Raw genomic sequence first — 27,165 nt, forward strand, 5'->3', positions numbered from 1 at the left:
TGGGGTTAAACACATGCCCTGAAATAGAGTTGGATGCTTGTTAATCTCTATTAATCTGCTATTCCTATAATCAAACACATGTGGGATTGTTTAATTTATTAAATTGTTAAATTGTTAATAGCTGAGGTTGTCTTGCATTGCATTGTATGAAACAATGTATTATATCATTTGAAAAAATACATAAACAATCGCACTGCGTTATTTCAGATGCCATCCCACCAAGCTATTACAGCCTTTACTTCCGAATCGTGAGATTTGATGTCTCAGCGATGGAGAAGAATGCCTCCAACTTGGTGAAGGCCGAGTTCAGGGTCTTCCGCCTGCAGAACTCAAAGGCGCGGGTCTCGGAGCAGCGGATAGAGCTGTACCAGGTAAGGCTCTGGCTATTACTGCCTTCTTTCAAAGGTAGCTTTTTTGCCATGACTGTGCTAGAAAGAACTTCATTCAAAGTCATATGAAGCTGAAATACACATACTTTTCTAGAAAGTGCGCTTCAGGACTCTATCATTCTGCATATAGTGACAGAGGAGGCATATGGAAGCTTCGTGTTGATGATTTGCTGTAAGTGACAGAACAAGGCACCAAGCAAGGAGTTCTGAGGGTCTCTCTCTCCCAACACCTGATCTGCACTGTAGGTTACATAGAAGAAATCAAATTGCTGTCTCTGGCCTGTGTTCAGGATAAGCCTATTAACTGTTCCTTGCAGAAATGTCATCGTTAATAACTGAGTTTCAAGTCATTGCAGTTTCAGAACTCAAAGCAAGTCAGTGGAAAATTCCTTCATTTAGGAAAGAGGAAGAAAATGACCCAGTGACTGTTTTACTCTGGGGTGTTGATAAGATTTTTTCTTTTTTTTTCTGTTTTCAAATTGCACCCTGCACTTCAACCAGTGACATGAGATGATTTATAAACTTGGTCAGATGGTATTGTCACTGAAGAAGCAAATTCAGTCTTGCATAGAAGCCATCACAACCCCACAAAACATCCTCTGTGTGTGAACAAGCTCAAGCAGAGGCTCCTCTACCTAGGTAATGAGTCAGCTTGCACACATGCTAAACCAATTAAGGTCAACTGCATAGAGTCTGTGCATATGTTTGTGGAACTATTTTCTAGAGCATATTTCGTGTAAAACATAGTTCATCTCACCAACAAAACCAACAGCAAAAAAGGAATCAACTCCCTGCAGTTTTATACTGGCTAAAACTGACAGTTGTTCTACCAACATGGGATTTGCTCAGCTGAAAACCCTGCTAGGGAAGAAGTCATCGTGTTAAATAAAGTGTGTTGAACCCTTCTTTGGCTCTGTTTTTGCTGCCCTCATTTGCTGCACCTGAGCACAGCCACGAGTTTGCAGCACAGTAAAGCCTGGGTCTGATCCTGTGGGTGCAAATTTGAGTTAGTTATTTCCCTCACTTTCAAAGTTCACATTTTTCTGCCTGGTCTGCTCAAGTGTGAACAAAGCTTGTAGCAGATGCAATTTCTGCATAAGCCAGCCTTAGAGACTGATAGCAGGAAAAGATGCACTAGATTTTTAAAACATGATTTAAACAGGAGAGAAATGTGATTCCCCATTGAATGGGGTTAGGTCTGCAGGTGGTCACCAGGTGCTTGCTGTCAAGACTGCAACCTGGCTGTGTGCCTTTCCAAGAAAAGACTGGCAGAAAAATTGACTAAATAACATGTCACTTGTTAAAAGAGAAAGCTAACAGAAATCTTTGAAAGTCAGTGGTGTCCTTGGTGTGTAAGAGCCACACAAAATTATGCTTCATGTCCCCATGCTGTTGCCACACCAACCTGTCAAAATGATCATATGTTCTGACTTGACCTCACTATTCAGACATCCTAAATGGAGGTAATGGCATCCCTGTGCTTTCTGAGAGCTATTAATCAGTTACCTGGAAGGAATACAGTTGAGATTACCTGAGCTCAGCTCATTGCACCTCTATGTTTGAGGAATGCAGGATGCAAAAAGTTCAGCAGAGGTAGGGAAGAAAGGGCCTTTACTTGGCTGGGAATTCGGATTGTGACAAAAAACAGCTGGTGCTCATTTGAGAGAGGCTGACTCCAGCAAGTCTGTGCCCATGGAAATGGCTGACACCTGCACCTAGGGCAGGTACCTCGGTCTTGTAGATAAATATATAGCTGGTGAGTAAGGCAGTCTTTTTTTTTTTTTCTTTTTTTTTTTTTTTTTTTTTTTGAGGCTGGGTGGGACATACTGATTGAAGTGTTGGGTGAGTAATGAGGTGCTGGTTATTGTAGGATTAGAGCTTTTCTATAACCAAGAATTAGGCTTGCCAGAGGCGGTGAGCTGTGAGTGTGTTTGTGCCAGGTGTATGCTAGGCATGATACTTGTTCCTTCTCCTGCAGAGAAACAAGCTGTTCCTGGAGCATTTCCCTGTAGAGAATGTATCAAAATGATGACAGCTGCCTGCTAGTGCTTCTCTCTTCTTTACTCCTTATAAGCTCCTCTCGTCTTTTCCTTCCTCTACTCCTCCACCCCTACTCTGCCCTTTGGTCATATTTACCGCTTCTTGCAGTCTTTTATGCAGTGCTCCCCAAAAGCTTGTATGCAGGTATTACCTTAGCTCTACGATGACTGGTCTGTACTGCCTGGGTTTCTTATCATTGGCTCTGCTGCAGGAATATCGGAATCCCTAAATACTCCTACGCTTAATCTCCATCACAGTGTTTGAGACTGCACAGTGTTCAACAACAAGCAAATAGAAGGAGAAGTTGGAGAGGAGGGTGTGTAGTAGGACAATGCTATTGAAGCATCCTAAAACTAAAAATGTCACCTTTAGAGAGTAAAACAAGGAGCTGAAAGTAGGGAAGAATGACTAGGAGGCATTGGGGCCATGGTACTGCTAGAGGAGCTTCAGGGTTGTGTAGTGATAGGGATGTCAAACAGCGGGGGAAGAAACAAACGTGAGGGGTAAGAGAGAATGAGGAAGATGTGCATTTAATTGGAAGTGGAAGAGGCAAATATATTCTGTAGGGGCTGGAAAGTTTCACAGGTATATTTGCTTGAAGCTTGGAAAGCCATGCATAGAGAGAGAGCCTCACAAAAGAGATTGCTGGTAGGTTTGGCAAATATATCTGCTCCTCCTCCTCCATGCATAAGCACTGCTTCCTATCTTGTGAGATAGTGCTGGGCTTGCCAGGGCTGTTGTGCCCAGAAGCAACAATGTTTTTTTTTTGGTTTTTTTTTTTTTTTTTTTTTTTTTTGTCTTGCATAAGCAATGTTTAATTACTAGCTTTTTTTTTTTTTTTTTTTTTTTTTTTTCTTCCCTCTCTCTTTCTTTCTTTCCTCCCACCAAGTTTCGGGTTGCCTACTGTTCTAAGTGTTTTGCTTTGCCGAGGAGATCTTCTTGATGAGGGTTTTTCAAATTCCTTTCATACCTGTAGTTTCAGGGAATGGTTGTTGCTGCGTCTTCTCCTCTTTCTCAGTCAAGCAGGAAGAGAGGGGCAAAAGTCTCCTGGGGAGAGGAAAAGCTCTCTTGCTGTGATTCAGTGGGAAAGAGGGCACCCCTGACCACAGGCAGGTCTAGAGCAATCCACTTTTGTCCAGTGGCAGTTTAGTAGCAGCGTACACACCAGTGATGCAGAAAGGACAATACTGCTCTGAAGGACTATTTTAGGAACAGTGAGACAGACATGTAGGGAACATAGAAAAAACAAGCAAGCAGAATATAAATATTTTGTTTCTCCTCCTGATTCTTTCTTTGTGTGGTCCCCTGACCTTACAGATCTACGATCTACCCTTAAAATGAGAAAGAAATGCAAGACTGCACCTTTTCAGCTAATCTTTCCTCCGGCTCCACTTGGCTCATTTTTCCAAACCACATCAGAGAAGGACGCAGTGTTTTGCTGCAGCCCTTGTTTGCACTGACTCCAGGAAGGCAGTCTGGGGCTGCTTGGCATGGTGACCCAGAGCCGTGGCCCCTTGTGCCTAGCCCCAGAGCAGGAACAGCAGGATCCTGTACCCACCCGCAGTGGCAAGGTCAGAACAGAGAGGATGCTGATACATTTGTTTTGGGAGCAAGTGGTTGTTTATCCACTGGCCAAGCCAGCTGCACCTGGGCAGTAGGTCCTGGAGATGAATTTTTCTGGAGGTGCCCTGGACACATCCTGCCACTCAGGTTCATGGACCCTGCTGAGCTGGGCAGCTCCCCGGCCACATGTTCATGGTTCTTCTGTGGTGTTTGCAGGCTTTGAAGTCTAAACTGGTTTCTCAGGTAGCCTCACTGACGGCAGGGGAGTGTATGCAGGGAATTAATGGGACTGAAGTTAAGTCCCTTTGCAAAGTCCCATGCAGTGCTGGTTTTCCTCTGTTCAACTCATGCCTCTGCTCTCAGGATGCTCGGCAAGGCTCAGAGCACGGTGAAACGTGCTGCATCTCGCTGCCTGCTTTCAAATAGTCTTCTGGAGCCAGGGGGGGAGTGGTAATCCCTGAGAGCAGAAACAGTTTCTTTAATGTCTTTTTTCACCCAAAATACTTCTCTGAGTATTTGAGGATTAGTCGGTCACGTCTGTGCGTTCCTGTGCAGATGGGAAATGCAGTACACATATTAAGTAGTTTTAAGATAGGAAAAAAAAAAATAAAGCTCATAGAAGTGGGAGCTAAGCTTCTTTCATAACGCTGGTATAAAATCTTCTGTCTTTTCTTGGCTCTAGTTAAGTGAAGCCATAAAGAATTAAGTTATTTAAAGGCACTATCTTTTCTGTTATTTCTTCTGCCTGAAAGTGAGGGTTAATCCACTCATGGTGCTGCTCAGCTAGCAGCATGTTGGAGAGTGGGAAGCTGGAGGGAAGGAGGGGAAGCAGCATAGCCTCAGGGGCAGCCAGTGCTCTCCTATGCTTCTCCACTGTATTATGGTTTCGTGATGCGCTTCTTAATGTGCACCAAGACTTCAGAAAATATTAAGGGGATAGAGTACTCTTGGGGGAGGGAGAAAGAGTAATATTAAATAAAAAAAGCTTTAGCATCCTCCAGTGGCCCTTGCTATGTTTTTAAAGATTTATGCCAAATGCAGGCTTTATTGGAATTTGATCAGATAAAGCTTGGTTGTTATGGGAATGTCTTTGTTCATCAGTTTTCTTGCCTGCTTTGAAGACTTCATCACATCTTTTTTTTATTAAGGTGCTTCTGTATTTATAAATAGAGTCCCTGCACCCTTCAGAAAAAAAGCTTGCCTTTTATGAATAAGCATTCCAAAAAATAAATAGCACCATAGCAAAGCTGGACAAGTGAAAACCCTCGCGGGGCAAAAAGTAGTTGTTCAGGGAGCATTGTGGTATTGTTTTTGAGGTAGTTTTATTATGTACAGACGGTCAAACAATAACAAGTAATAATTGCTTCCTATGGAAGCAGTGCCATGTTTTCGTAACACATCATAAAGCATCACAAAAATGCAGCTAAAGCACGGGATTTTAGCATTGTTGTTATCTGATTATCTGCGCATGTGGGTAGCTTGTGGTTGGTGGATGAAGGGATGTACTGCATGAAGTGTCCAAGCAAATAAATGTACAACACCAGGCTAAAGCCCGGGGGGACACTGTGTTATGACAAGCAAGCAAGTGGGAGCAGACCTTTGGTCTTTCTATGTTGGGGATGGTCCCATCCATGCCAAGGGCTCCTGTGGCACTCACATGGGGTCTAGGAAGAAGTGAATACCCTCCACACAGTGTCTAACCTGTTTTCTTTAAGGATCTCTCTCCTTGCTTGGAGGTATAAGAAGGAAGATGCTGTGGAACATATTACCCCACTATGAGTCAGATTTAAATTTAAACCACAATCAGTCTTTCAAATGCTTTCAGTTCAGACAGTGTTTTGTCTTGTTTTTCGGTTAGGAAATATGTTTAAAGTGAGCTGCTATAGATTTGGGCCAGATCTCAGCAGTGCAAATCTGAGGCAATTTACACTGGCTGCAGTAGAGCTACTCTAGATTGATCTAAGTATAATCAAGAGCAGAGGGGCCCTGCTTGCTATTTCCCCCCCCTCCCCCCCCAAAAAAAAAAAAAAAAAGTGCTGTCTCTAGTGCCATGGAACAAAATCCCAGGAAGCAGGGTTTGTGGCACTCAGCTGGCATGGGACACCTGTGCTACACACATCACCTGGGGCATTTGATTCCAATTGGCTGCTGTTGCTGCAACCCACAACTGAAGTATTTGGGTCCCACAATTTATGTATTGCTGTCCTGAAACAAAATTCTTGCAATATGAAAGGTTATGGTTAAATGGCAAATGTGCAGTGCTCTTTGTTGTGCCAAACTCAGTGTATACTGTGGATCTAATAACTTTTGGCTCTACCAGTCCTCCCTGGCCCCCCACCAACTGAAGACCAGAGGATCAGAGGAAATTGACTTGCAGCATATTTCAGTCAAATTGCTGCTTTCTCTTTGTTACAGAATCCCTTTTTTTTTTTTTCTTGTTTTTTCTGAGTAGTGTATCCCCTACAAAATACTCTACAATGTCTCAAATGTAGCAAGTACTTTTGGCAAATAATCTGAGCATGATTGAAAGGAAGTATTTACTGGTGCATCATATTCTTTGCCATTTGAGACTTATCTTGGATGCAGCCAGCTCTTGCCAGAACAGAGTAGTTACTGAAGACAACTTGAAGTATGTAATACCCCATTAGCTACTGGCATGAGCTGGTGCATACTCCCAACTTGACCTAACAGTAGTGTAGGGCGCTGAGCTGATAGATTTATTACAGTTTGTGGTGTGTGTATATTATGGGGAAAGTAGGAATGTAGGACACAGGTCAGAGATAAGCCTCTGAATTTGGGTTCTTGCTCTTTGGGTTGCAATCTGGCAGGGAAACCAGATTCATGTTAGGCTGAGACACGCACAAGTTTGAACCAAACACTGCAGCTTGATAGTTACTGGGCTGGTGAATATCATATTGGTGCTAAGAGGCCCATTGTAGGTAAGGTGCTGAGGAAAGCTGGGGAGCTTTGTTGTCAGACGGTTCACCTGAGGGCTAGCTAGTGAACAGAAATGGCTGCAAGAAATGAGAAAGGGCAACTCTTGGGTCCGGAAAAAAGAAAACGGTGCTATAGAGCCTTTTCCAACTTAAGAGCAAATGACATGCCCACAGCAAAGAGACCCCAGAAACAATTCTATATCACTCATGTGATGAGACAGCAAAAGGACTCTGGGCTTCCTTATGCCCTGCTTCCTTGTCCAGTAATGAAGAAAAGCTGTGGAGGAGACGTAAAGGAAAATAATGTGCAGCTTTGTAGGAGAGAAGCCTGTATGAAGAATAGATGAGGGGAGAAAATGGAGGATGGAAGTGGTTTGGATGGAAGTTTCTGGTGGGAAGAGAAAATTATAAGAATGATGGAAGAAGAACAAGGCAAGAAGAAGGGAAGAAAGAAGAGTGACTTGTGAAAGAAGACAGCATCTTAGAAAAAACAGTAAGTCCAAATATTAAAGCAGCAGATGAACTTTAACGCAAAAATTTTGTGATGAAATGCATATGAACATGAAGTATAGCTATCAGAGACAGGACAGATGAAGGGGTTGGAAGACCTGAGCTTAGAAGGGAGATGAACACAGGAGTACCCTGCAAGGACGTAGGGAACTTGGCTAGGAGACAGGAGAACCCTCTCTGTTTTTGTTGACTTTGGCTCCTCTTTGTTGATATTTTAATAAAACATAAAGTGCCTTTGGCAAGTTAAAGCTAAATGCTAGATAAGTTTACAGGATTTCTTGTTTCGCTTTATTTTATGTAAAATCTTTTTTTAGGAGCTGTCTTAAAATCTTCTAAACAGCAGGAAATTGCAGTCAATATTTCAAAATCTTCCAGAAGAAGGACCCCAGACCCTCCGTTCTTGTTTATCACTTACACAACACAGAGTCTCCCTGCCTGCTTAAATGTAAATCAAGCAGAGCAGCCGCAGGGGGCCCCAGCAAGCACTGCAGATATATCTTTGGCAATGGGAGGAAGGCCCTGCTTGGGGAACGAATGGAGAGGAAATCCCTTCTCAGACTCCATCCTCTTCCATGAGGCTCATTCCCTCACCACAGTGATGCAATTAGTCAGCCACAGTGAATCCCTGACATACATCATTTCCCTTCCTTTTCTGACCTGCTTTAGCTGCTCATCTCTTTACCCCCTTGCACTTCACCTTCTTTTACCTTTAAGCGAGTAGCAGCTGACACTGTAAGGGAATCCTGCTGCAGCTGTAGTTTATCCAGATATAAAAGGGATTGGGTTATGTGTGCAATATGTTCTTTTTATTTGCAAGTTTGCATGAAGAACGTGTCTGGCAAGTTCTGAGCAGATGGATCGTAGAGCTATGGCTTTATTTTTTTTTTTTTTTTTTTTTTTTTTGACTCTGGCAAGTACTCCATACCTTTGTATTTTGGCAGGAACTCTGCATCTCATATACTAGTCTCTAAAGACTCTGCCCTCGTTTTGAGCCTGATTTGGAGACCTTTGCAAGTAATGGAAAGGCTTCCACTGATAAGCAAGGGGGCTGTAAACCCCTTTTAGCTGCATCACACTGAAGGCAGAATCTGAATTACTCTTCTGCAAAAGCGGTTATGAAAATAGTGTAAGTTTACATCGAATTTTTGAAAAAAAAAATACACGGTTGGTTTCTTGCACTAGTGATGAGAAGAAAAAAACTAAGATTATGATAGCTGGTAGATTCCCAATTAACTGGCAAAATGTGTTATATGGAGGTTTTGGTGCTTTACAACATATGTTTCCACATATGAGTAAGAAACTGGATAGGGAGATTGTAGTGGTTTGCAGTAGAATTAAAGGTTTGCTTATCCTGGTGTGCAAGACCTTGAACTCAACAAGGGAGTGAGAAAGGACTGAGAATTAGCATTGCCATTTTTTTTAACTTTAAGCTTCACAAGGGGCTGGATGAAGTCCATGAGAGCTGTCTGAGGAGACCTTTGAAATCTGGACTGAGGCAGCAAATTATTCTTTCAGCAGAGTGAATAGTATGTAAGAATTTGGAAACCACAAGCAGCTGCATATGCAGACCTTGGGAATCCAGTCATCATGCTGCACGGGATTAGGCTGGAGTCCCCTGCAGTATTCTGCTAGTCCAGAAGAGATTATTTTAGATGGCAGTTTTCAGCCACGATGTTCTGCATAACAGAATTTATCTCTGCTCTGATGTTAACCATTATTAGCACATCATTTACCACTGGATCTCATTGTTTGGACTTATTTACTTTGAGCTCACAAGTACATGTCAGGTTATTTCCATTATTGTAAAAGGCCCTTGAAGTTCCAATGGAAACCATGGATAATGATGATAAGTAAGAGAAAGATTAGTGAGTCTGCCAAGATGTTGTAATACAAGAACATCACAGAAGTCTGAAATGACAGGAGAGAAGGGAAGGAAGGAAGTTATCAGGGAGCCAACGGCATCTGGAGGGAGGAGATCAGACAGTCCAGAATAAATTGGGAGGAAAACCAGATTAATAGCAGGTTTTTACAAGATAATACCCTCTTTACTGTTCCTTGGTGATGGCAGATCTCATGCTGTCTGACATCTGTGACCACCCAAAGTACCAGGGCAACATAGCAGACACAATAGATATTTTTAAGTGACATACAATCTTATTATTGTTTTGAAAGTTCATCAACTTGTTTTAAGAAACCAGAAGTCACCAAAAATATTTTCAAACAGTTGCTGAATGTAATTCTCAAACCTAGCTATAAAATGCCCTTGCTGCTGATGCTTGACCTTTGATTTGTGAGTAGGGTTTTCTTGGCTGCAGCGGGTATATGCAATTGATGTATCAGTCTGTGTATCATCACAGCTGGATCACATTCATCTTTGCTTGTTTGCTTGGTTTCGGTGAGGTGATGAATTTATTAGTCAAAACTGTTCCACTATAAATTATACTTAATTGTAATTTTCCTATTCTTTTGCATCTGCTTGTGGTAGTTATGGGGGAATAGGTGTAGCTACTGGCCAGGCCATCAAACTTGAAATAAACTAAGCAAGTTGCTGTTGTGGAGTTATTTGAAAGAACCAGCTTGTGTTTCTGTTGAACTTTTTCCTTTTATGTGTGTAATGAGTCATGAAGACAGGCTCCTCTGGTGTCTGTTCTGAGCAGTTATTGTTTAAAACACATACACTAATGTGCTCATTGAGTTATCCCCTACTTTAGCTCTGTATATAAATGAGAACAGGAGTAGGCAAAGGAAAATCTGAGCAAAGTGATTGCTTTTCTATTAACGGAGTCCTGGGTTTTGGAGGTTTTCTGGTTTTGAACTGATGTAATTACACTGACACCAAACACTGGTACTCTGCTGAGATCAACCTCTGATATGCCTCATTTTTAAAGAAGCCATGTTTCTATGAATTTTAAAAACATTCTGCTTTGTTTGTTATCATGAATTATAGTGTTCTCAGTATACTTTGCAGTTTATAAAATACAGCCTAAGACAATCCCTGTCCTTATTTATATACTCAGAACTGTGTGATAGGAGGATAAATGTATGCATATGAGTAAACAGTTTTTATCCTCCAGTATTTTAGTGAAGATTTCAGCTACATGATACTTTTTTATTTTTAGTGTATCAGTTTATGCTCTCCAGTTGGTTGAAAAACAAGCAGAGCAGTTGGCAGAAGTACTGTAGATGTCACTCTTTTTTGGAAACATGTTTGTGATTCTTCTGCAGCCAGTTCATGACAAAATTAAGCCATTTCACCACTGAATCGCTGGTCATGGTGATTTGGAATATGTTTCCAAGGTAGCATCCGGGTCCAGCCTCCTCTAACAAATGAGGAGGATTGCCGATAAATCCTTGCCAGCAGATCAGAGTCTCCCTTTGAGGACTGGGCAGAACAGCCCAGAACCAATGCAGAGCAAAAGATTTCAGTGGGATTTATAAAATACCAGAAATCTGGCAGGTCTCACATGAGGGTGGCATGTAAAGGCTGTCATCACTGAGATCTCCAACAGGGCTTCCTAAACATGTCCCTGTACAAGTAAGAGCAATACTTTGTATCTGTCTGGCTACTTCATAAAACCTTTCCTGCGATTACGTGCATTTTTCATATAGTCACTATTTTCTTTGTGCTGCTGGCAGTAGCTGCATGTATTTGATATCTTGAGATCCTTCATGGGGATTCGTAAGATATTTTTTTCCTTTTTTTTTTTTTTTTTTTTTAAATGGTCAGTATAGAAATATTCTGTGTTCAGTTTTGGGGCCCCTCACTACAAGAAGGACACTGAGGTGCTGGAGCATGCTCAAAGAAGGGCAACAAAGCTGGTGAAGGGTCTAGAAAACAAGTCTTATGAGGAGCAGCTGAGGGAACTGGGATGAAGGCTCAGGGGAGACCTTATTGTACTTTACAATTACCTTAAAAGAAGTTGTAGTGAGGTAGGCATTGGGCTCTTCTCCCAAGCACGAAATGATAGGACAAGGGGAAATGGTCTCACGTTGTGCCAGGGGAGGTTCAGGTTAGGAGAAACTTTTTTACTGAAAGGGTTGTACAGAATTGGAATGGGCTGCCCAGGGAAGTGGTTGAGTTACCATTCCTTGAGGTCTTCAGGAAACATGTAGATGTAGAACTTAGTGGTGTGGTTGGATTTGCCAGTACTGGGTAAAAGGTTGGACTAGATGATTTAGAGGTCTTTTCCAACCTGAATGAAAAAAAAAAAAGGCAAGGGGAAGGTTAGCAGTGCACATAGAATGACAGCTAGAAGGCAAGGCTCAAGTATGCACACTACTGTGTCAAGTAGAGATTGATGAAGAGTTTTGACTAAGTATATGCTTTCATGTGAAAGGGAGGAATTATGTACAAAAAGAGGGTAGATAAAAACAAATTGTTTTTAAAATTTACAGCAGTGCTACTGAATGAAAATTATTCTGCGTACTGGGCTAGAAGTCTGCTGGATAACCTTTTTGTTACCTATCTATCTATTCAGCTAATCCTCGCATAATGTGATTGTATGTTCTTTAATAGAAAAGGCAATGTTCCTTCATACCTTTGAAGGGGACTAAATGAAGATATATATGTGGCAGAACATCCCTATGTCTAGAAGCTTGAGAGATTTTGTCCAACCTGAATTTTCAGATTGTTAGTCTTGAGCTTTCACTCATGCACATGTGAAGGTGTGCATGCTTGTACCTACATGCATGCAGTTTTTGTGCATTGTCAGCTACTTGTGCATGCGCTGAAAACTGATGGGGGTAAGGTGGTATGTGTGAAAATCTCTTAATCATGCAAGTGATTGAATTTGTCACTTCTACATGTGGGTAAAGATGCACAATACTCCCCCAACCCCCAGAAACCTGAACAATCCAGGTCATGATCCACAGACATATCAAACTTCTGCCTCTTTAAGAGGGAGTGTTTGGATGAGGTGCTAGAAGGAAATGAGTAAAGATTGAACTAAAAGTTTAATTCTGTCTTCTTTCTCTCTGGTGTTTTTTTTTTTGTGTTTTTTTTTTTTTTTTTTCCCTTGTCTTATGTTAATATATGTGAACTGAATATGCGAACTGAAAACTGTTGGACAGAGGTTTTCACCTTTCAGGCCGCCTGCAGATCCAAGTTGTGCAACAACATTTTTTGTAGTGTTAGATGTGGTTGCAATGGGCTAAGCATAAAAGCAAGACAATGTTTATAGGCAAAGCAATGTTTACAGATGAAGGTAATATCTTCTAAGACCTATCAGTATAGTTGGAAGAAGCAGATGAACTTTAAAGCACAGAAGCCACAAGGCATAGGAAAAACTTTTCTTTTTTTGCAACTAAGATAGCTCATCTAATAGGAAGAAATTATTGGAAATACCAAAAGAGAAGTTTTTCAGTGGGAATGGGCTTGAATGGTGCATTAGGAGAAAAGGACTGATGAAGGTATGACCAGAAAGGCAGTACAAACTACAAAGAAACAAACCAGAGAGGGGGGAAGATGGCATTGAGAGCCTAAAATACTATATCATATAATAATTTCTGGAAGGCTCACTTGAAGACTGTATTGTAGCTATAAACTTTGCTAGTTTCCTTCAAAGACACCATTTTAATTACTACTGTGCATCATGTTGCTGCTTCAGCATGTATGGAGTTGAAATGCAGTGCAGGAAAAGTGCATTTCATCAGAAAGAGTTATTCATCTGGTGGGTTTGGCGGAGGAAACAGACTGATGGGTCTAGGATTTTATCATCCATTTGCTCTGTGTTACAACTACTATTTCTGCACTTGCAAGGATAAGTGCAGAAAAAAAAAGGAAAAATTTGGAACAGTGCGGCTAGATCATTTTTGCTTGAGATCGAAGTAGACCTGCTAATTTCATTGTGTGTGGTACTCATCACATTGAACAGCTTTTTGCTTAAGAATTATGAGTGTCTGCTTAATACATTATGCCAATTGTGGAAATTACTTATGATATACTTAGTTTGTGACTTTTTAGCTCCATCTTCATTCTTTTTTTTTTTTCCATGAATATGTTGCATAAATCACATGGAAAGGAGCCTTGCTTTCAGATACCCTAGATACTTCCAGGTAGATTATATCTGGCTCTTGTAACCATACTGTCCATCGTGTTCTACAGCTTTGAAACCTGCAAACACTTTTCTTATCATTCAGTTCATAGGTCAGGATGAATGTTCTTTGTACTGTTAAATATGTGTGGTAATGATCTCTTGTACTTTTACAAATGTCTTTCATGCCAGATACATGTTGCCAATCCCTCACTTTGTCTTTTCATAGGAGTGAGACTGGAATAAAGACATTATCTTTTGGATACCAAGGCACAACCAAGTCTTCAAAACACATCTAAGACCAATTATAGTTAACATCAAGAGATTACTTTTGGCATGTTGCTTACTTTTAGATCCTTACATCACTGCCAAAACTGTGAGGTATGCAGTTTCTGGAGTCTGTGGAAAGATATGACTGTGCAGAAAGGACAAGAAATTATCCAAGTTCTTGAGTCTTATTTGCTCTCCCCCTCCCTCCCTCCCCCCACCCCAGCACATCTCTGCGGAATGACAGCTGCATTACGTCCTCAGAAACACTTGAGTTGACCTGATAAAGACCAAAGAGAAGGCAAAGTTATATTTGTGCTTCTCTGGGACTTTCCCAGCATTGATTGCAGATTCTCTCATCTCTGGCACTTCTGAGCAATGGTAGTCCCCTTGCTGCTGCCAGACTCTCTGTAAACAGTTGTTCAAACACTTTGAAGGCTGCCTCATAAAAAGGAGTCCAGGTTGAATGTTTGAGTGCCCTGAATTTCTACTGGAGACCTTAACATCCCCTACAAGTGACATTTGGTAATTTTCTGGATTGAGACCAACACCTTCCCATGTCTTTCTGCTTCTTTTGTCCTGCTGTAAATGTTTTGTGTGTAAATCAGAAAGAAGGCACAGAGCTTATCCTACTGCTGTTTTTCTCATAATTCAAAGATTATTGTAGGAGCTGTGCTGCTTACCTGTAAAAGGTACAGCACTCCCTTGAAATAAAGAGGGAATCTCTACATGTTGGATAGAATGAGGGCTTTTCAAGCAAGCTTTTCTGTTTCATTAAGAAAAGCCTAATTTTATTATGATGACATAATTTCACACCTCTTCTGAAATATTTTTCTTCATATATATATAATGTGGTTTCATCACTGATTTATACCAGCAGTTTGCTAGGTATCAGGCTGTCCTGTGCTGAGAAAATAGGAGGAAATAGTGACACATGTCTGTCAGTTACTCTTTAACCATCCAAGTCCATTACCAATGGAGTAAGAACTCAAAACAATACACGAACTCAAACTGCTGGTATGCCAGAAGTTACGAAGTGATGTTATCATGTGGTATGTTGATTGGAGTCAACTTAACATTGCATGGCATTCCAGCTTCCTGCATCACAAAACTATCAACATAGTTTAATAGTTTAATAACTGGGAAACCAGAAACCTGTTAGCAGCCAAAAGCCCAGTTGTTTTCAGAAGTAAGGTAAATAATAGCGGCCTTTGCTTGTTTATGGAAAAGCAGTCACTGAAGTTCTTTAGATACAAAGAAGAATGTGAGCATTTGTGGTGGTTTTACGGTGAGGGTTAGCTAATTTTCCACACAACTGCTGTCTCACTCCCCCTACTCAAAGGAAAAGGGGGAGAAAATAAAATGAAAAGTGCTCAAGGGTTGAGATAAGGACAGGAAGATCACTCACCAATTATCATCATGGGCAAAACAGACTCACATAAGGAGATTAATATAATTTATTTCCCATTACTAGCAGAGTGGAACAGTAAGAAACTAAAAGCAAACTAAAAACACCTTCTCTCCCCATCCACTCTTTTGTGTCCTCCCCACAAGTAGCAAAGGGGAACCAGGAATGGGGGCTGCGGTCAGTCCCTGACACTTTGTCTCCACTGCTCCTTCATGGTCACTCTCTGCCCCTGCTCCATGTAGGGTCCCTCCCACGAGATACGTCCTTCCCGAACTGATCCTGAGGGGGCTGCCCACAGGCAGCAGCTCTTCAAGCACTGCTCCCACATGGCTCCATACTATGGGGTCCATCCCCCCAGGAGCAAACTGCTCCAGCACGGGTTCCCTATGGGTGGGTGACAGCTGCCCCCAGATCCCCTGCTCCTGCATGGGCTCCTCTCCACGGGCTGCAGCTCCAGCCCAGGGCCTGCTCCTGCGGGGGCTCTCCATGGGCTGCAGCCTCCTCCAGGCCACGTCCACCTGCTCTACCGGGGGCTCCTCCATGGGCTGCAGCATGGAGATCTGCTCCATGTGGCACTCATGGGCTGCAGGGGGACAGCCTGCTCCACCAGGGGCCTCTCCACAGGCTGCAGGGGAACTGCTGCTGTGCACCTGGAGCACCTCCTGCTGCACTGATCTTGGGGCCTGCAGGGCTGCTTCTCACTCCTTGCTCTCACAGCTGCTGTTGTGCAGCAGATTCCTTTCCCCCCCCTTTTCTTAAATATTTCTCACAAAGGTGCAAACAACATTGCTTATTGGCTAGGCTCTTTGGCTCAGCCGTGGGTCCCTTCGGAGCTGGCTGAAACTGGCCCTTATCTAACCTGGGGGAGCCTCTGGGCTATTTTCAGAGGCCACCATTGCAGCCCCTGCTACCAAAACCTTACTGCATAAACCCAATACAGCACTTGAAATTCCAGGCATACACTGCTCTGTCTTGAGGTGGAGTTGATTTTTTTTTGTTTGTTTGTTTGTTTTGTTTAGTTAATTTTTATTTCATGCTCAGTAGCAAGCTTTACTGAAACTTTTGACACAAATAAAAACACAGCTAGCATCCAGGTTGGGGCAGAAGTGAAACTGTCTGTTGCACAGATCATTGTGTGGCCACAATTCAAACCTGCATGCCCTCAGATTACCTGTATGGACAGTATTTTTTTTCTCTTCAATGTGTAACCTGTACCAAAAGTCAAAAGGAAGGCTTATGGGTAAGCAATATAATATCTTCCTTCAAAGTGCTGACTGTATTGTACAGGCTCCACTTCAGCATTTGATGTCACAGAATTACAGACAGGGTGAGGTTGGCAGGGACCTCTGGAGGTCATCTGGTTGAATCCCTGCCTTGCTCAAGCAGGGACACTTAATGAAGATTGCCCAGGACCACGTCCAGGTGCCTTTTGAAGATCTCCAAGGAGGTGGACTCCGCAATCTCGGCAACCTGAGTCAGTTCTCCATCAAGCTCACAGTAAAACAATGCTTTCTTATGTTTAGATAGAATCTCTTGTGTTCTAGTGTGTGCCCATTGCCTCTTGTCATGGCATTGGACACCACTGAAAAGAACCTGGTACTGTCATCTTTGCGTCCTCCGCTCAGGCACTTGTACCATTGGTAATACAAGGTACAAAGATCCCCCTCATACCTCCTCTTATCCAGGCTGAACAGTCCCAGCTCTCTCAGCCTCTCCTCATAGTAGAGGTGCAAGAGACCTTTTATCATCTTGGTGCCCCTCCATTGGATATGCTCTAGCCAGTGTAAGTGTTACTAATGACGGTGAAACAGCTTCCAGTTATTGTGATCCCCAAGAATGTGTGTTACAGGACAAGTTTTCAGTGTAGTCCTCCTGTGTGAATTCTCTTAGGAAGGAATATGTGATGGCATGTTTTGCATGAGGGTGTAAAATGATTTCCTTGGGGTGTTTTTATATCACCTTCCTCTCCCAGCGCTCCCGAAGAAGATAGTAAAGTAGGGAGCAAATATGAGAATGCGCTACTTGGTCTTGAAAGTCAATTATCATTTGCAGCACTATCCTAAGGGAAATGAGATGTGAAAAAGACCTCCCTAGTCAAGCACTTTTACTGAAATAGTCAAATTACTGAATCTCTGGTGTTGTTGCCATTGAAGTTGACCATAAAGATTCTGCAGAAACTAAGAAATACTGTGTTATCTTTCAGTTTCAAAACACACCTAGCTGTGCCTAAATGTACATCTATTGCATAGAGGTTTGAACTGTAATAGTAGAAAAAACTATTTTATAACGTCGATGGTCCATTTTAATAAAAATCTGATAAATGTTAACTTGTAGACAAACATATGTATTGTTTCTTGCAGGTTCTAAAATCCAAAGAATTATCATCACCAGGACAGCGCTACATTGACAGCAAAGTAGTTAAAACAAGAGCTGAAGGAGAATGGTTGTCTTTTGATGTCACTGAGGCTGTGCATGAATGGCTCCATCATAGAGGTGACAACCAGTGTTTTGCCTTCATTCCTGCCCCACGTCCTCATCCATTAACTCATCAGTATTTCAGGCTCATTCCACATGTAAAACCAATTCCACTTACTTTCATGTTTTGCAGACAGGAACCTTGGATTTAAGATAAGCTTACATTGCCCGTGCTGCACCTTCGTGCCTTCCAATAATTATATCATCCCAAATAAAAGTGAGGAGCTTGAAGCAAGATTTGCAGGTAACAAATTAAAAAAATATGTTTTAAAATGTGGTGGTACTTACTAATTGAGGAGGGAAACGAGCTTATTGCCTCTCTAAAATGGAATTACGATTATTGAAAATTTACACATTTGAGAATCTTGATTCTCAGCAGGTAGAAAATGGCATTGAAGGCACAAGGGTAAAACTATAACAGCTGAACTATTCTAAAACTAGATGGAATGAATAAGAAGCCATCTCATTCCATGCTTGCAGCTTTGATGTCCTTAAATATCTATATTACAGTTTGCAGCATGTGTGCTTGAAATATGTACATACAGTTTGAATGTAAGAAAGACTTATGCACAGTAGACCATCTGCTGTTGGGTAATCATGAGAAAACTTATTGAATGCTTTCAATATAAACCCTTTGACTGCTGTCCATCCTAGCACTGTAACAGTTCAGGCTTCAATAGAGAAGATTACTGGGCATTTGAATCAGGATGTTATTTGGCAGACATAAATTGCTTGCAGTAGATGTGTGTGAACATGGTGCATATTATGAGTGTATTAGAGAAAACGATACTTGTTATGGCAAATTTCCAAAGTATACATAAGGTAACGGTTGGTTTGCTTACAGTGGCAGCTTCCTCATGTAGAAAGTGTCCCAGTCTTTGTAAATACCCATAAACACACTTAGAATATATCACACACACAGAATCACACACAGAATTTCTAGGTTGGAAGAGACCTCAAGATCATCGAATCCAACCTCTGACCTAACGCTAGCAGTCCCCACTAAACCATATCCCTAAGCTCTACATCTAAACGTCTTTTGAAGACTTCCAGGGATGGTGACTCCACCACTTCCCTGGGCAGCCTGTTCCAATGCCTCACAACCCTTTCGGTAAAGAAGTTCTTCCTAACATCTAACCTAAAACTCCCCTGGCTCAACTTAAGCCCATTCCCCCTCGTCCTGTCACCAGGCACGTGGGAGAACAGACCAACCCCCACCTCACTACAGCCTCCTTTAAGGTACCTGTAGAGAGCGATAAGGTCGCCCCTGAGCCTCCTCTTCTCCAGGCTGAACAAGCCCAGCTCCCTCAGCCGCTCCTTGTAAGACTTGTTCTCCAGGCCCCTCACCAGCTTCGTCGCCCTTCTCTGCACCTGCTCAAGCACCTCCATGTCCTTCTTGTAGCGAGGGGCCCAAAACTGAACACAGTACTCGAGGTGCGGCCTCACCAGAGCCGAGTACAGGGGGACGATCACCTCCCTAGCCCTGCTGGTCACACTGTTCCTGATACAAGCCAGGATGCCGTTGGCCTTCTTGGCCACCTGAGCACACTGCTGGCTCATATTCAGCCGACTATCCACCATCACTCCCAGGTCCTTCTCTGCCTGGCAGCTCTCCAACCATTCCTCTCCCAGCCTGTAGCTCTGCTTGGGGTTATTGCGCCCCAGGTGCAGGACCCGGCACTTGGCATTGTTGAACTTCATGCAGTTGACCTCAGCCCATCGGTGCAGCCTATCCAGATCCTCCTGCAGAGCCTTCCTACCCTCAAGCAGATCGACACACGCACCTAACTTGGTGTCATAAATATATTAATATATCATAAATATATTATTACAAATATTTCAATAATATTTAAATTACTCTGAGCAATGCTATCAGTTGCTTCAGAAAGAACTAATCAGTAGGTGCCAGAATTGAATAAATGTGTTGCAATGCTTTAGTGCCAGTGAAATGTGGCATGAAGTAACAGAAATGGCATGCCTGTATAATCTCCCACATCCAGTAGTGAAAGGTTGAGTCTCAGGTGAAGTCAGTGGAACTACATTAGTTAACGTTGAGTATTTCTATACATCTACTCACCATCATTAGCACATGCAATTTATTGTTACTTATATATGTAAATTATTTACATAAATGATTGTTAAAAAATTAAAGATTGGATTGAATTGATATTAAAAAATAGTGTGTAGTAAGGGTTATGGATATATGTGCTTATGGACAGTAGACAAAGTGATAGAGTAAGTATAAACTTCCTTGTGATTTTAAGCCATTCAAATTTCATTTTCTAACGGGGAAATTTTATTTAATTAATGATGCTATTGTTATCATTAATCAGTACATATTAAAGTGAAGTCATATTTGAACCAAACCGAATTTTGTTTATCCAGTTTTCATGTATTCAAATATGTCATGATTTGGTTCATTTGTTTTACAGGGATTTGGTTATATTCCTCATCAAGTATTACATTTATTTAACCATTGTTTCACTGCATTGAAATTTTTATTCTAATTAAATATATATATGCACTGTACCTATGAATTAAACCATTGTGTGTATTTAAAAAAAATGTTAGTATGAGATTTGATTACTGTAATTTTGAATGTTAAAAAACAAAACAAAACAAAAAACTTTAGATAGTATTATCTGGTAGAGGAGATTAATTTTTGAAAGGTTTTATGAACAGGCAAAACGTGAGCTATATTGACTCCTGGTAAAGACTAATACCAGGGGTTCTTTTGCCCATCCTACTGCCACGATAAGAAGCTAGTAATGTAACTAGTATAGAAAACACAAAATGTGAGGTCATTGATTTCTGATCTAAGAATAAATGTTTTGATCAACGTCTTTGCCATGTCCACATAAAAGTAGGAGTTAGAATAATAGATTTCCTTGGAAGAATTAGCAGAATTAATTAAACTGGCAATGAGAGACAAAGACTTTATAAGCACTAGAAAGACATAAATGTGATGGAGAAAACTAATGGGATGAAAGTAAGCAGTGGGAAATGCAGGTGTCCAGAGCAACTTTATTGGTGTTGCAAGGTTTTAAATGGTGCGTAGCTGTTAAAAGATGGGAATACTGCCCTAAGTGAAGTGACAAAAGCGTCACTGCTTAGGGCATTTGAAACTAGTTTAAGCAATGTAGATACAGCAGCTGAAGTGAGCAACCCCATATGTCTTCTCCATTATTCATTTTGGCATGAATGGCAAATGTAAATGGTAAATGTACTGAAATGCTGTTAAATGGCTGTGAGTGTGGGAGGGGTGATAGGATAGATGTGTTAGAGTTGTGTATATAGGTGGGATCTCAAATTGGAATTTACCTCCACTTCCCCAGTAAACATTCTCAGCTGACACCACCATTGCCCAGTTTCTGAGGGATTTTTTTTTAAAGAGATGGTTTATTTAATTTGTGAAGAAAAAAGCAACACAATGTTTATCACCAAAATGTATTTTTTGAAGGTATTGATGACTACACATATTCCAGTGGTGATGTGAAAGCTTTAAAGTCCAATAGGAAAAAATACAGTGGGAAGACCCCACATCTTCTGCTAATGTTGTTACCCTCCTACAGACTTGAGTCGCAACAGCCCAGTCGGCGGAAGAAGCGTGCTCTAGATGCTGCCTATTGTTTTAGGTAACTATGCATCTATATTTAGTATATTTACACAGGTATGCCAGCCTGTGAGCTGTAATGCAGTTGCTTATCATGTAAGAATATGTTTCTTTATTGTAGGCATTTTTACAAAGTGTGACCCCTCGTTCACAGACCTTCAGTTTCCATGCCCAGTGGGTATCTGCCTAATGTGCTCCACTCATTGTGTGGAGACAATGGCCAATGAGGCAGGTTAGGACCTTAGAAAGCAGAGACTGGGTTCCATCAGGGAGAATTCTCAGGCCCATCAGCACCATAATTACATCCAAATGATCACATTCACTGTGCTCACCTACTGAGAGAGGAGACTTAGTAGGACCTGGAGAACAGTACATTAATGAACCTCCAGGCTAACCATTAGCTTGATATAAGCAAGTCCTGCCCTCTCTAAGCATCTGATTTCATTTATACTATAAGCTTCAATGGATGTGATTTAGTTTTGAATTTCTGGGACTCGGACTTGCCTGCCTGTAAAGAATTATTCAGGGGCAAGCAACTGGATTATTTTTATTCCCTATGTTGTCTTTGTTATGGCCAATGCATTTGTCTGTATTTTATTTTCCAGGAATGTGCAGGATAATTGCTGCCTGCGTCCACTTTATATTGACTTCAAGAGGGATCTTGGCTGGAAATGGATTCATGAACCTAAAGGATATCATGCTAATTTCTGTGCAGGAGCCTGCCCATATTTATGGAGCTCAGATACTCAGCACAGCAGAGTAAGTACAACTGTTTGGTAATTTTAAGCTTCTATTTTATAACCAAAGGGTGATACATGTTTCTAGGACTGTCATCAGTGCCAACCCCCAAAGCTTCCATTTATTATCTCAGTAACTGAGGCAATATGGTCTTATACTGACCTGCATGCTAAAGTTGAAGCAGAAGTCCTGTATCAGGACTGCAGAGATTTTTATTTTTATTTTATTTTATTTTATTTTTTTTTGTGGTTATCAGCATGATGTATGGACATATCAAATACTCTCTGTGACTGTGTGCATGGTGTAGCTTTGGAAGACTGCCTGAAATGGGACCTGGCATTGAAGAGCATGAGTGGAAGGTGGCAATGAGTTCCCTCAGCAGAGGCACCAAGGGAGGCACAATTAGAGTGATAATGGCTATGAGTCTTACCACTTGATTATCACCTACTTTATGACCTGCGTCATTCATTTGCTATTGTTACTGATAATCTACCATGCTGAATTTCATGATAATGTATGGATAGCTATATTTCTTCAAAATATGTATTCATTCTTGTACACTGAAAATTTATTTGTGAAGGAAGGATCTTGTGTCTGGAATGATTATGAACTAATAGGTGTATGGGATGGGATCATTTATTTTAGGGATTGTACTTAGTATTTTAGCCAACTGTTTTAGGATGAGTAGTGTTCTGCTATTATGTGCTCATTCTTCTCAACTATCAATAAAAATATCTAGACAATAAATACAAGAAGCAGACATTTGCATCACAGTTGTCATAAAGTAAGAATTTCCTGCTCAGGTCCATACTAAGGATGATATCTCACCTTTTCCAAGCCTTCTTTAAAATAACAGATCAGTGTCAGCCAGCAGTGAGCACTCTTCCTGTCCAAGGGGCAGCTTGTTTTCCTTTTGGTCTGTAAAGGCACAATAGTGAGTTCTTCTGAGCATATGGACCCAAGTGTAGGTAACTTGTATAGCTGTTGCTGGCTGTGGCATTGTAGTACTAGCAATGTCAGCTGGCAGTAGTAAATATATTTCAATAAGGTATGTATGTTCCTGCGCTGGTGTGGAGTAGTAGTGTACACAGTTTGGAGCAGCACTTGTTTTTAAAGGAAAGAGGAAGAATAACTGTCATGGTCACAAATATGTGGTTTGGAAAGTTACCCAAAGAGTCAGAGGTTGCTTAATAAAGTAGTTAGTGTTGTTGCTGCCCTGAACAGGTCTTCTGTCTCTCTAAGCTGTAAATGTTGTGTTGAAGCTCTAGGAAAAGGTCACTTAGTGTTTAGCTAACACATTAATGGCATCCTCGGAAATACCTATGCATCATCAGCGGGTAACCCTGCATACTTCCCTTGCAGAGAACCATACACATGAATCCAACATGAAATAAAGCACCAGTGCTACTAACTTCACCACAGCTGATTTTCAGTTGGAGAAACTGCAGATGGAGTCACGATTCTCGCAGGGTGGCATTAGTGGATTTACTGAAAAATAGCAAGGGAGGAGAAGCAGAGCAATACTTTTGTGCTGAAAGGCTCTCCTCTCCTGTAATGATAAATGGTAATCTGAAGACAGAGATGGTTTCTTTCTTACCTATCAGTACAACATGTGTGTTGCTTTAAAGGGCTATTCTTTCAAGTAAGTCTCCAAGCATGTATGTGTTACAAGATTCAAGACTGTGAGGATAAAATGTTAGGAAACTCAGACAGATTGTGACACCAGTTTAAAATGGAGAAGCATGCAAAAATATTCAAATATAGGCATCTTCCTACTGATTTCATTAGGCATTGTCCCAGGCGTTGTAGGAGGAAGTGATGCAGAAAGGAATTTGCTTTGCAGAGTCAGACAGGCAGAGGTAGCTGCCTTAATCTCTTATTTCCTTTCTCCTTCTAGGTACTCAGCTTGTATAACACAATAAATCCAGAAGCTTCTGCCTCTCCATGCTGTGTGTCCCAGGATTTAGAACCTCTCACCATCCTCTACTACATTGGCAAAACACCCAAAATTGAACAACTGTCCAACATGATCGTAAAATCTTGCAAATGCAGCTAAAGGATTCCCCAGAAGCAACGTGATGTGTGTGTATTAAAAAAAAATAATCAAGGAAAAAGGATAGAGAGAATGAGAAGGAAGGAAGGAAAAATGAAAACCCAGGTTCAACAGTGTTAAAGGAAAAAAAAAAGAAGAAAAAAGCGGTACTAGTCTGAACTGTTTGAAAGTGTTTTTTTTGTTGTTGTTTTGTTTTTTTTTTTGTTGTTGTTGTTTTGTTTTTTAAAACTGGCATCTGAAGCAAAACATTGAAGGCCTTTATCTTACATTTCACCTACACATAGCGTGAGATAGACAAGAAGCAAGTTAAAGAAAAAAAAAACCTTTTAAAAAATAAACACTGGAAGAAATTTGTTAGTGTACTATGTGAAAGGAAAAAAACAGGAAAATCCCATGAAGTGGAGTTGCTGTATCTGTCCCGTGCCTTACTTGATCTCTCTGTATTGTTATACAATAGGCATCCTACCCATTCCTCTTAGTTGTAGAGTTAACAGTGCATTATTTATTTGTGTGTAAAAACTATCAAATGGACATTTCCATATTGCCATTGGAAAAAAGAAAACCAGCAAATGTGGACAAAATGGAGACCAAATAAGCTGCCAGAAATACATATAAAGCCTAAAGGAACACAAGCTCAAAAGATTCTGAGAAGTAATGGTTAGTCTAGTTGGATTTAAGTAGAAATCAGTTACTACATTATTGAGAAACTCTGCCTTTAAAATACCTTATTTTTCATGCCAGCTGCCTAGAGAGGCTTCTTGTAAGGTCTCAAACCCTTGTTTTAAATACTGAATAACTTACTAATAAAGGACACTCTGTTTCAGTCTCAAAGACAAGTCTATAAGATTTTTTTTTTAACTGTAAATGATTTTAAATGTCAATTTAGTAAACCAGTGAAATATTTAACATGTACTGGTCTAATCTTCAGACCTTAATATGATGCTGTATAGCTATGCTATGGGATTTTTTTTGTTCTTTTGGTATATGTAACCATACCTAGAGTATTACAATAGGTGGGTAGTAAAAGCCAGCTTAATTGGAAACATATCTGTAGATCTCTATTTGTAAACTATTAAAAAATTAAGTACTTTATGTGTAATGTGTAAATTTTCACCATATTTTTGTACTCTGTAATACTGTCAGCTCTCATGAGTTTGAATTTGAATTTGGGGCTCTTTTTGATCACTCAGAATCATGTGTTTCCCTCTAGCTGGCCAGTATGAGTAGAGTCCCTATATTTTGACTTGCACTACAAATACATGTTTTATAATAATTGCTATACATGTGCTTTGTATATTGTTCATCATTATGACATAAGCTACCTGACTCCATTTGGTTTTTGTTTTATAAAAAGGATGGATTAAAGCGCTCTTTCCTCCCCTCCTTCTCTCCCTCCTCGCCCATCCCCATTTTTATTTTTTCTTTTGGCGTTAGACATTCAAACAGATGGGCAGGGAGCGAGGCATTGCAAGAAGAGACGTCCCAGCCTGGCTGAGGCAAGGCAAAGCCTTGCGGAGAGTGACAGTGGATGTGCAGAAGGCTGGTACAAAGCATCTGCCTCAGTGATGCCCTTGCATGGGGCATGAGTGGGAGCAGTCCGTGTTGAGCTCATACGCAGCAGGGATTTTCCCTGCTGTTAGTCCGTGGGATTAATCCTGCTCCCACCACAGGTAACAGAGGCTTGCCTTTAACTTCTGCAGAGGCACAGCAGAATTTGCAGGGTCAGACCCTTGATTTTGTGAGTTTTTAAACTGAGTTCAAATTAAAACTTTTTATTATTTTTATTTTTAAAGGGAAAAAGTAATATGGGGTCGCTATGGCTTTGTTGTTGTTACACATTTGAATATTGTAGAGGGAGTTGAAAAAACATCCATAACATGCAACTCATTTTTTAAAAAGTGTAAATTGGCAAAAAAAGAAATCCTGAAGGTGATGCGTTCAGTTCATTTCACATGATGAAGGGTTTTGCATGGCAAAGCTTGAAAACTGTTAGAATGACATTTTCTGTCATTGACCTGAGCAGTGTCAGGAGCGTGCTCCTGAGCTTTATCTTGTCAGCTCCAGTTTTGAGATGTGCAATTTCTTTGACTTCAGCAGAACACTGATGCAAAGCTGAAGTACCGCAACGGCTTGCACCCGCCGCTCCTTGGGACTTCAGTAGAGCCTATGCTTATTGCCTAGATGGACACATAGCCCCACAGATGATCTAATCTCACCCACTGACTCAGCACTGAGGAGGAGGTACGTTAGGCTTCTGATTTATTTAGTGAGTTGAGATGAACAAGTGAAAAATCTGTCCCGCTAACACTTGCTTGAGCCAGATTTACTCCAATGAGAAGATGCACTGAACTCAGTGAAACTCCTCAGGGTAGTAAATACTCTGGATTTTGCTGTATACAGCAACAAAATTAGTTTTATCAGGTTCAGTATGAGACCTGTATTTTTGTTGGACAGGAAGGGAGACAAAGATGAATACATTTCAAAAAACTTAAAAACATTTTTTTGTAATTCCCTGCTATGGGAATGTAAATCAAAGTGGATTTGAAGCTTTGAAAAAGTGGAATACATGATAATGTACTTGTCCAACTGTACTCACTATTGCGCTGGACGCAGCTGAAGATTTTGGTTTGGGTTTGGAATTTTTTTCTCTAAATTTAAATATAAAGCCTTAGTTCTGTAGAGCATTACCCCAAGATCAGATACTTTTTTTTTTTTTTACTTTTTTTTTTTTTACTTTTTTTTTTCCTCAAAATGCACTGATAGTATTTGAAATACTCCTGTTATAAAGCTCCTACAACTTTCCCCCCCCTCCCTCTGGTTTATTAGGCGTGTATTCCCTGTAATTGCCAAGAATGTTAAACCCGATCCTACAATGTGCAGAACTCAAGGGTGAAATTCCCCTCTACATGGTGGGGTAATGTGAGGCCAAATACCACTCAGGTCTGATGTAGATCCCCCACCGCCATTGAATGATGTTTTAGATGGGACTGCAATGGTTCAGAGACTGTCTGCCAGAGGCCTTACCAAAATGAGATAGTTGCCACTGTCTCAGCAAAGTCCCTGAGCACTGGTGATGCCCAGCACCTGGCAGAAAATCTTCAGCACCCTGAAAGGTCTGACCCGAAGGAGCTGTGTGGAGCC

The 27,165-nt window shown here is 41.0% G+C and overlaps 1 protein-coding gene across 1 annotated transcript; it reads left to right on the forward strand.

The window, feature by feature from the left end:
• Positions 1 to 213: 213 nt before the first annotated feature.
• On the forward strand, positions 214 to 27,163 carry TGFB2 (transforming growth factor beta 2). The gene is made up of 6 exons (XM_082757749.1): positions 214 to 371; positions 17,506 to 17,638; positions 17,754 to 17,864; positions 21,081 to 21,255; positions 21,839 to 21,992; positions 23,869 to 27,163. The coding sequence occupies exons 1-6, from the start codon at positions 270 to 272 to the stop codon at positions 24,025 to 24,027; spliced, it is 834 nt and encodes a 277-aa protein (XP_082613875.1). The 5' UTR covers positions 214 to 269; the 3' UTR covers positions 24,028 to 27,163.
• Positions 27,164 to 27,165: the final 2 nt, after the last annotated feature.

Source organism: Aythya marila (genome assembly GCF_965140915.1).
Source record: "Aythya marila genome assembly, chromosome: 3".
NCBI classification, from domain to species: Eukaryota; Metazoa; Chordata; class Aves; order Anseriformes; family Anatidae; genus Aythya; species Aythya marila.